This window comes from Eublepharis macularius, chromosome 4 (assembly GCF_028583425.1).
Source record: "Eublepharis macularius isolate TG4126 chromosome 4, MPM_Emac_v1.0, whole genome shotgun sequence".
NCBI lineage: Eukaryota > Metazoa > Chordata > Lepidosauria > Squamata > Eublepharidae > Eublepharis > Eublepharis macularius.
This window is the reverse complement of record NC_072793.1, coordinates 37,274,669-37,285,612: the sequence shown is the minus strand read 5'-3', so window position 1 is coordinate 37,285,612 and position 10,944 is coordinate 37,274,669. Positions and strand designations below refer to the sequence as shown.

At 42.9% G+C, this 10,944-nt stretch overlaps 1 protein-coding gene across 1 annotated transcript in view; it reads left to right on the top strand.

Annotated features, from left to right (window-relative positions):
• The first annotated feature begins 142 nt into the window (after positions 1–142).
• OGFOD3 (2-oxoglutarate and iron dependent oxygenase domain containing 3) overlaps positions 143–10,944 on the top strand; it is a 53,289-nt gene continuing 42,487 nt past the window's right edge. Inside the window, exons 1-2 of the mRNA XM_054978693.1 lie at positions 143–258; positions 4,207–4,424. Of these exons, the coding sequence (XP_054834668.1) occupies positions 167–258; positions 4,207–4,424 (310 nt within the window). The 5' untranslated portion in view covers positions 143–166. The remainder of the gene's footprint in view (positions 259–4,206; positions 4,425–10,944) is intronic.

Below are 10,944 nucleotides of genomic sequence, written 5' to 3'. Positions count from 1 at the left end.
CACCTCCCGGCTCTCTCTCTCTCTCTCTCTGATATCGGTTGCTCCAGCCTGATACTCGTTCAGGCAAGCTAGATGGTGATTGGTCGCCGGGCGCCGCCCAATCCGCGTGTGTGTAGTGGGTCCCTGGCTGAGTCGCGTTGACGTCTGTGGACAGCCGCGGGACGCGATGGCTCCTCAGCGCCGGGCCGGTTCCAGGACTGCGGAGAGCGGCGGGGCTGGCGCGGGAGCTCGGGCGCAGGAGAGCCGACGCCTCAGCAGGTACCCTTGCTGTGGGGAGGAAGCGAAGCCCCGCGGAGAAGCCGTGTTTGGGCTTGCTTCCGACGACGTGAGCGTGCCAGGGGCTCTGTGGCCGCGCTGCTTTGACGTGCAAAGACCCTGCTGAACTGAGTGGGATGGCCTTACTTTGCAGAAAAGTGTGCGCAGCATCGGAGGGGTCCCGTGTATTGTATTATCTTTCATAGTCTGACTCGTAGTCCGAGCCAAGTGATTAGGGGAGCCTTTCTTTATGCTATAGATCCAGAGGAGTTAGCCGTGTTAGTCCGTAGAGTCCGGTAGCACCTTTATGACTAAGCAACTTTATTGTAGCATAAGCTTTCGAGAATCACAGCTCTGCTCATCAGATGCATCAAACGAAGAGAGCTGTGATTCTCGAAAGCTTATGCTACAGTACAGGTGCTTAGTTTTAAAGGTGCTACTGGACTCTTTACCTTTATGCTATGCATCCAAGATAGAGGCATTCAAGAGTGGTGGTCCTCATGAACCCTCCCCACAAAGGATAAAAAGGTGAAATACCAGACTTTGCACCAGAGGGTTAGGCTATAATCCCATTCACTTAACAAAAACGTTTTGTTTTCGATACCATTATAGTCAGATGAAGACATACAGAAGAATAGATCCAGAGGAGTTAGTCGTGTTAGTCTGTAGTAGCAAAATAGAAAAGAGTCCAGTAGCACCTTTAAGACTAACCAACTTTACTGTAGCATAAGCTTTCGAGAATCACAGTTCTCTTCGTCAGATGCATGGAGGGTAAGAAGAAACTGGTCAGATATATAGGTGGAGAAGGGAGGGAGGAGTAGATGCAATCAGTAGCTTCTGTTAATAGGATCAGTTTGCTTCTGATAATGAAATCAGTTACTTCTGATAATGAGATAACCATTCATAGTCTCTATTCAATCCAAGCCTGACTGAGTCAAATTTACATATGAATTCCAATTCAGCAGCTTCCCATTGGATTCTGTTTTTGAAATGTTTCTGTTGAACTACAGTGACCTTTAAGTCCTTGTCTGGATAGATTGAAGTGTTCTCTCACTGGTTTCTGGATGTTAAGATTTTTATTGTGAGATTTGTGTCCATTTATTCTTTTGCCAGAGGTTGGCTGGTTTGTCCAATGTACAGAGCAGCTGGACATTGTTGGCACATGAGAGCATATATCACGTTGGAGGATGAGCAGCTGTAAGAGCCAGAGATAGTGTAGTTGATGCCATTGAGAGGTCTTCCACCCAGGGCTTGTGAGAGTGAGGCATCATTTTCCAGGATGGGTTGTAGATCACTGATGATACGTTGGATGGGTTTGAGCTGGGAACTGTAGGTGACAACCAGTGGTGTTCTGTTGTTAGTTCCTTTAGGTTTGTCCTGGAGCAAGCTGTTTCTGGGTACTAGTCTAGCCCTGTCGATTTGTTTCCTCACTTGTTGTAAAATTTTTGGGGCTACAGTACCCACTTAATGAAGTAAGGAAACAAATCGACAGGGCCAGACTAGTACCCAGACCTCTCCTTGCCTACAGACAGCCCCCCCAACCTTAAATGACTTCTCACCTACAACCATGAATCGGCTAGCAGAGTCATCAGCACTGGCACCAGACCCTGCAACAGACCCAGATGCCAGTTCTGCCCTAATATCTACCCAGGGAATACAATTACAGGACCCAATGGCGTCAACTACACCATCTCTGGCTCTTACAGCTTGGATTGAATAGAGACTTGGATTGAATAGAGACTATGAATGGTTATCTCATTATCAGAAGTAACTGATCCCATTATCAGAAGGTACTGATTGCATCTACTCCCAACTCCCCTCTCCACCTATATATCTGACCAGTTTCTTCTTACACTCCATGCATCTGACGAAGAGAACTGTGATTCTCAAAAGCTTATGCTTATGTAAAGTTGGTTAGTCTTAAAGGGTCTTACTGGACTCTTTTCTATTATACAGAAGACTGAAGATGGTAGAGTGCTGAGGTGGTAGAATGTACTCAGGCTGCATGTGAAGGATGAGAAATTTTAGAGTTTGCCTAATAGTTTCCAGCACTGCATGCAAAAAGCTAGGCTAGAAGCATTTTCCTCTGATGTGCTGGATTTTTTGTGCACTGGAAACTTTTATGTGAGGCACCATTAACAACAACATTTGATTTACATACCGCCCTTCAGGGCAACTTAACACCCAATCAGAGTGGTTTACAAAGTATGTTATTATTATCCCCACAACAATCACCCTGTGAGGTGAGTGGGGCTGAAAGAGCTCTGACAGAGCTGTGATTGACCCAAAGTCACCCAGCTGGCTTCAAACAGGAGAGAGGAATCAAACCTGGCTCGCCAAATTAGAGTCCTGCTGCTCTTAACCACTACACCAAACTGGCTCTCAAACATTAAAACATGTCTTTTGCCATCTTCAGTCTAAAGTGATGCAACCATCTCAGGGTGTTACCACCTCATTGCTGTACTCCCAGGCCAGGCCTGGGTTCCATGGGCCTTAAGTTAAACTGTGTTGGGGCATATTACATGGCTCCTTTTGATTATTGGGATGTATCCAACTATGCAGTTCCTCTGATGGAATGGCATCTCTGTGAGTGGGTTGGCAATTTCTGCTGATTCCTGTCTCTCACAGCAGACCCACATTTGGCCACCTGTGCTGTACCTGAGGATCTGCTGACCCCCAGGAACAACTCTGTGGGGAAGCTTATTGAGCCACAGTAGGAGAGGAGAGTCCTGTTCAGTGATGCCTGCATATGGCTGAATATATCCTATGCCTATCATTTTGCTCCTTAGTCAAAGATTGTCTCTTAAAACTGGATGCAAACACAGTAGAGGGGTGCCTAGCTGTTGGCTGCCCTTACTTTGCTTTCTCATCAGTCATAGCTGGAAACTGGAAGACGGGAACTTTCAGTCAGAGCCAAGTCTTGGCATGGTGGAAACTCAATATCTGGATACTTTCTCTTCTTTTGCATTCTAACTGAATTGGCTTGATATGCTTCATTTCTATCTGTGCGGGTGTAGTGGGTAGGACTGTAGGAAATTTTCCCCACTGTAAGAAGATGTTGACAGCTAGATCAGTTGCTACATTTGGAGTAATGTGGCATTGAAAAACTGGTTTGCAGCACGTGCCCTGTGTGTTAATGCATATGAGAAAACGTTATGAGTCCATTTATGTTAGGTTTTGCTGCAAATATCCATTATGGCATTGGCATGTATGTGTGGGTGTCCATGGTTTTGACAGTTTTGTAACAACCTAGTCAGTATTTTCCCATGGCACTGTTTTGGGAGTGTTTCTGTTTCTTAACTGAAGCTTGCTTAGTGACTTCTGCCTAGGATGCCTTAGTGTTGTCTCTCTGTCATGAGATAATAGCCTGTTTATTTTTTCCACCAACTATATTATTTAGAGGCAATAGGGTGGAGTGCAGGTGTTGAGATTCTCTGTGGAATTTAAAGAAGTAAGTATGGTTGACTGTATCTTACCAGTGAAGAGTGAAATGCTAGGAACTGATTTGTTAACAGCTTCAGGGTGCTTTGCTTATATCTGAGACTGGAAAAAGGCTTTGCTGCATCTTGTGAATGAGGCTTTTGAACTGAAGACGTGTTCATCAGATAGCTTCGCACTGGAGTGCTTTTGTATGTGGCTTCTAGTGTCTGGGGGCCCACCTTCTCGGGGCAATGCCTACTTTCGGTTACAGGGTCATGAAATCCAAGTTGATATGAAAGGTGACAGTCTAGCTGCCCCCTCCTGATTTTATAGTGTTGTCAAACTTTTAAATCATATACATTTTATGCTTTTTATGGCTCTGTATTCACTTGTGCACTCAGATAGGCTTTTGGCTAGAGTTACCCTCAGCACCAGATCTCCAACCTACTCTTTGCTTACAAAATGCACGTTGCGATTCACATACTTTAAAGATGTTGTTCTCTTAAAAGACGATTTTTTGTTTGTTTTTAGTGTAATGAAAGGAAATGGCCAAAAGGATTCACGACGTAAATGGCTCAAAGTGGCATTTCTTCTCTCATCTGCTATGCTGGGCTATCTTCTGAGTGGGAGCTATTTGCTCAGTGAAGAAGGGGTTACAGAAGTATTGGCTCATTATGGAGAAATCGTAAAGGACAAATTTATTGAGGTACCCTGTTCGGAGGACTATGACAGCCACAAACGTTTTGAAGGTATTTGCATATCACCTGTGTGCTGAAAGAACCTACCTGCCAAAAGGCAGCCAAATATTAACTTGAAGTATTATGTCTCTGCAGGAGCAGTTGTCATTTTTTCTTTGCATTTTTACCATTTCAGTTAAGCAATAAATTAAAAGGTATTATGTTGGATAAGTCTATTACTTTCTTCTGTTGCCTGCAGTCTCCTATGTTAGGCATTCTGGGGATACATTTTGATTCTTCTGGAAGTGATCAAAGTAATCATGATTATGCTAAGAATACTAAAATAGAGCTTTCAAGCACAGAATGGAGTCCATTACAGAATCCAGAGGTTTCTTTTCGTTGGAGCAAAATTCTAGAGATGTATGCAATTCCAGATAAGGTCCCAGAAAGTAGAGTAAGTGGTTGTGATGGACAGTTCCACCTCTCCCAGAGGCAGCCAGTGGGAACTGCCAGAACGTTGGGGCTAGGATGTCAGTTGAGATCCCTTAGAACAGTTCAGAGAGAAGAAAATGATTTTGTGCGGATGAAGGAAACAGCCTGTGTGACAGCTGGCTTCTCCGAATGTTTATATTTTATATCTACTGTTATGAGAGTTTGAGGTAATGAGTTCCCATGTTTAAAACAATGTATCCCTATTTTGACTTATTCTTATGTTGTTATCAGGGGTCATTTAATAAAAAAAGAGCTGGATGAACTCATTAGCATAATTCAGTAGCATATGCCACACGCCTTGACATCACCAGAAGTGTTCCATTAGCATAACTGATTTGCAAATGCCACACCCTCTGACATCACCTATCCTGGCTGTTTTGGACCCAATCCTGGCCATTCAGGGCCAAATTTGGGCCCAAAATGGCAAAAAGGGGCCCAGAATGACTGAAAAGGGGCCCAAAATGGTCAGGATCGGGCTGCTGCTGAGTGCGAGAGTGATCCACCACCCGTCAGAGGCCTGATCTGGGCCATTTCAGCCCCAATCCAGGCTGAAACGGGCCCAAAATGGCTGAGTCAGGTGGGCGGGGCCACCTGACATGTGACCTCTTTGGAGAACTGCTGGAACTGTGTTCCTGCGCGTTCCCCCTCGAAATGAGCCCTGTATGTCATTAATCTCTGTTTAACCCTGGATGGATGCATATGGACTCAGGGTAAACAATACACCTACAAAATCAAAAAGAGTCCAGTAGCACCTTTAAGACTAACCAATTTTATTGTAGCATAAGCTTTCGAGAATCAAGTTCTCTTCATCAGATGCATGATTCTCGAAAGCTTATGCTACAATAAAATTGGTTAGTCTTAAAGGTGCTACTGGACTCTTTTTGATTTTGCTACTACAGACTAACACGGCTAACTCCTCTGGATCTAATACACCTACAAGTCATTCTGGTCATGACCAAGATATCTGCTGAACTAAGTGGTGGCAGTGTATTAAGGAAATAAATACTGAGTTCCTTTATCCAATAGACCTGTGCAGTAGCATGGTGAGGGGTAGTGAATTTAGTGAACTGGTTGCCTTGTCTGGTGAAGTCTCTGGGAAGAGGAGTGAGGAGACCCACTATGTAAAGGGGTCAGGGCTCTTGACCTAGTAAATAAAAGTTATACAGTGGTGAATTGTGACTCCCCAACCAGTCTGAATCCCTGAACCTCCTGAGGAAGAGAGATTTTGTATGGGAAGCAGTGTGAAGAGGTCACAGCAGTGGACTTTTTTTTTAAGGGCGGGGGGTGGCTTTGGGAGCTGGAGAGGAACTCCTTTTGCAGCTCATTGTTCCCCTTAATTCTGTGGCCAAGTGTACTTTCTATACTTCAAGAGAGCTTACATGACAGTATCCCAGATACATGCTGGCAGCCGTTAATAAAGTGGAGGGAAGATGGCTGCATAGAGGTGGCAGCTCCAGAGAAGGCTCTCTGCTTTATACAGAAACAAAATTACTGAAGAGCTGCAGACTTTTATCACCTTGTCCTTGATAAGCAAGCAAGTAAGATCAGCAAGCAGTGTCCCTAATATGTATTGAACCTGAGTATACTATCTATGTTTATTTCCAGGACTGGTTCATGTGATTAGAAAGTGATTATTTCTTTTTACACATGGGAACATATTTATTTATTCATGTTATGTTATTTAGAGTCTGGCTTTCTCAGTGAGACTCAAAGAGGATTATGTAGTGTAAGTTAATACGAACAACAGCGGGGATGTTCAATAAACCATACAATAGGATATGGATTGCAAAAATCTGAATACAAGCATAAATCCAGATGCAGAACTGAAACAGTGCTGAAACAAAACATAAGCTGTTTACCCTGACACATTAAATGGTGCGGAAACTAACCTATAAGAACATATCTGCATCAATGAACAGCACCCAGTAGTATAGTCTACAGTCCTTTTGTTGCAAGCATCTCTCTGAGCCGTTTCCTCATAGCACAGCCCTATTACCTGTGTAAAAAAACCCCTCTCCTGAATAATTCAGTTTTGCATAGTTTGTGGAAAGCTAGGAGAGTGGGACCCTTCCTGACCTCTTCAGGCAGACCATTCTACAAGGAGGGGGCCACGCTAGAGAAAGCACATGTATGGGCAGCTGTTTATTTTGCCCACTTGCTGGTTGGTACCTGCAGAAGGCCTGTTTCAGGAGAGGAGCTCCTGTGGCAGAGCATAGGGATAGGCAGTCATATGGATATAAGTGGCCAAGGCCATTAAGGGCTTTGTAAGTGATAGCCAAAACCTTTAATTGAGCCTAGTAACTGGTGGGTAGCCAATAGAATGACTGCAGAATTCGAGAAACATACATGCTCTACGTATATGCTCTACTTGGTGCCAGATTATAGTTGAGCTGGAGTCTCTGAGTTGACTTCAAGTGAAGATCTATGTAGAGTGTGTTACAGTAGTTTAATCTGGATGTCACCATGGCTTGAAGCAGTCTTGTACCATTGGTCTGTCTAGTTTATTATAGTCTTGGGCAGAAACTAGTGTTTCCCAACACCTGCTGCCTGAGATCCTTAAGCTGGAGAAGCTGGAGCCTGTATCTTAGATTTTCTGCATACAGAATATGTGTTGTACCACTGAATCATGGCCTCTACCAAAACCTACCTGAAAATGGCCACTTTCCCCTCTCTAGGAAACTGAGGTTCTAGGAATTAATCAAAGCTGTTCGTTTTATATATGTTGCATTGCCCTGAGTAGGTAGAGGTCTATTTTTTAGACCTCTTTTTCTTGTATTTGTGACATATATAAGTATTGGGGAGCCTGGGAGACCCAGGTTTGACTCTCTTCTTTGCCACGAACAGTGGAGTATAATTAAAATTTAAAAGAAAATAGCTAATCTTCTGGTTAGTGCCAGCATTTGCCAACACCCATCTTGCACGGTGCAAGACTTGTCCCCTTTGTTGCTTACACCCAGTCACTTGATATGCAAATAAGGTAGTCAAGATCCTTTAATAATTGTAGCTTAATTAACTGTTCCTAAAACTCAAAGTCAGAAAGAAAATCCTGGATCTGTGGATAAGGCAGGGATCCAAAGATCACTGAGCATGATGTTAACTGTGGAGGGATATTTCTTAACAACCTAATGTAGAATGCTTTTCAACCAATAAGCTGTTCCACATTAGAATTAGCAGTGGGACATAAAATACAATTTTTTTAAAAAAGCGCATTAATATATATTTTCTTCTGCCTTTCCTATTCTGATGAGCAGCCTGAATAGCCTGGCTTCACTTGGGCTTATTAGATCTTGGGAGCTAAGAAGGGTTGGCAGAGTGGGTTGAACTTGCAACTCAAGCGCACGTTCTTCATCATCTTCTGCTCTGATGAAGTTTTTTGAAATCTCCACTTGAGGGCACTCTTGAGATGTTTATTGTACTAATGTCTCTCCTCTAACTTGGTGTTTGTAGTGGATTCATGCAGGAAATTCCTGATTATTTGGTTAGCTACGCACAGTCTATATTATGTCTAACTTAATCATTGCTCAGGCCTGATCCTGTTTAATACTTTTGAGGAGAGTGTTAAAGTTAGAACTTATATCCTGCCTGTTTCATCATGATCCATTACTCTCCCCATTCTTCCAAGTAGAGCTCCTTCCTGGTTCTTATTTAAGGTTCCAGTGTAGTCTTTGGTAAAGCACTGATCTGAGGCGGGTGCCAATGCACCAGAGTAAGGGCAGTCTGGTTAGCAGAATGTTTTTTAGTTGCCCGCTGTGAAATATTGCAGAAGACTCTATCCTCTCTACCATCCTGTTTGGTCTTAGTTCAACTGAAGTGGCAGGTGAAAACATGCTTTTCCTCTTGCCCAGCACTGCAGCAGTGGGATTTTTTTACCCACACCCATACCACTCCTCTCAAAGTCACAGCAGAGAAATCCTTCTGCCCATTATGTGTATAGTGCACTTATGTATAAAAGCGTATGTGTGAAAATACACACAAGCACATGCCGATTGATTTTTCCTTTGCCGCACTGTTTTGAAGCTCTCATATGGGACTATAGAATTTATTTTTTAACAGGAGAAGGAGTTCGTTCTCTCTTATATATCCTCTTATATAGAGGATGGCACGGAGTTGTTTTCTGCTGCCTTAGAAGGTCAGACTAGAACCAACGGGTTGAAATTAAATCAAAAGCGTTTTCAGCTAAACATTAGGAATAACTTCCTGACAGTTAGAGCTGTCCCTCAGTGGAACAGGCTTCCTCGGGAGGTGGTGGACTCTTTTTCTATGGAAATTTTTAAGCAGAGGATAAATGGCCATCTGATAGCTGTCAGACTGAGGCTTGAATAAAAGTTGTAATCCAGACTACCCCTTGCAATGAGACAAGAGTTCATTGATTCCAAAAGGCTTTTACTGAAAATAAACAACTAATATAAGTCCACATTCCCAGATCCAAGGATCAGGGCTGAGCTTAGAAATTGTTACGAATGACAGGCAAAAGCAAAGGTACAGAATAGCAGTTCCCTGTGGGCCCCATCCTCCCCCTTAGTTCTCAAAACAATCGGCCCGAGGGTGAGAAAGTGAAAGTTTCCCAAGGGCGTTGGAAAGGCAGATATCTGTAGACATAACATTCCTTTTCTCTCTGTGAGCTTCCAGTGGAAGGCTTGCCACCTGCAAAGAAAACACTTAATATACAGACAGGATCAAAATGGAGTTTCTTTGGTTTGAACACAGTCAGAACCTGACAATAGCAAAGTTTATTCTGTGAACCTAGGCAAATCATGAGAGGGAAGGCAGGAAGTGTTACATCAGTGCTTAGTTCACACGGCTCCTTCTTACATGCCCAGGGTAATGCTAATCGCCACTTTGGGGTCAGGAAGCAATTTTCCCCAGGCCAGTTTGGCTAGGGATCCTCATGGTGTTTTGTCATTTTCTGGGCATGCGGTAAGGGTCACTGAGCGTGTGTGTGGGAGGTAGGTAACTACATTTCCTGCACTGTGCAGGGAGTTGGACCAGATGACCCTAGAGATCCCTTCCAACCCTATGATTCTCTGATTCTCTCTCTCTCTCTCTCTGCACATCCATAATTTGTAACAGACAGGCACCTCCTTTTGCCAGGATACAAAAAGTGACCCAACTCATATGTCTGCTGGTTCTCCCTCCTTTTCCCCAACCCAACACCTGCACATTCTGAAGGGGAAAGGAGTCAGTGTTCAGTCTTCTTTTGTGTGCCGAATTAAACCTTAATATACTTTTAAGTTTGAAGATTGTGTTTTCACTTAAAATAACCATTCTCATTTTTTGCATTGGAAATATATATATATATATATATATATTTGTTGTTCTTGTTTTTGAGGAATCCTTCAGACTAGGGGGGAAAGTTAATTCTCAAAGGGACCATTTATTTCCAAAGATCAGCCACCTCACTCAGTTGACAACTGCACTTGATACTTAATCAATATTTCTTTCCCTGTTATAGAGTCTGAAAGATGTGGTGATGCTGTAGATGTCAAAAGAAGTAAATATAAAATTGGCAAAGATGTTCATGCAAAATACAAAGCTTTGCATAATTAATAAGGCATTTCTTGCTTACTTAGCTGGCTAGAAGAATTCAGAATGGCTATTTTTTTATAGCTAACATGATTTTTGAGACCTTCTAACAGGTCTTTGCACGTTCTGTTTTCTTAGATTTTATTCCTGGTTTCTTCTACTTAGTACTGAGTGGAATGGTTAAAGATAGGTAAATTGGTTTCAGATTGTGATTTGATCATCCTCAAAGTCTAAACCGTGGACAAGACCCTTTGCACGGCTTAACTTGTGAATAGTGCAAATTTTTCCCAGAGACATTGTGTGCTAGTAGAAGCTGAAATAATTTATACAGATAAAACTTTTGATCAGACAGCCAAGATAAGCTCTTTGGAAACATTATTCTGATTTTTTTTTGCAGCAGCAGCAGTCCCCCATCCTCTGGAAAATACAGAATAGAAACATTTTGAAGGATAATACAAACGTTTGCATTTAGAAACCAATTGCTGCAAAGGGTGCAGTATTCCGAGCAGTATATCTAACCAAAACGTCACACCCATTTGCTCATATGTAAGATCCTGACAGCATGAGAGAGGTAGCC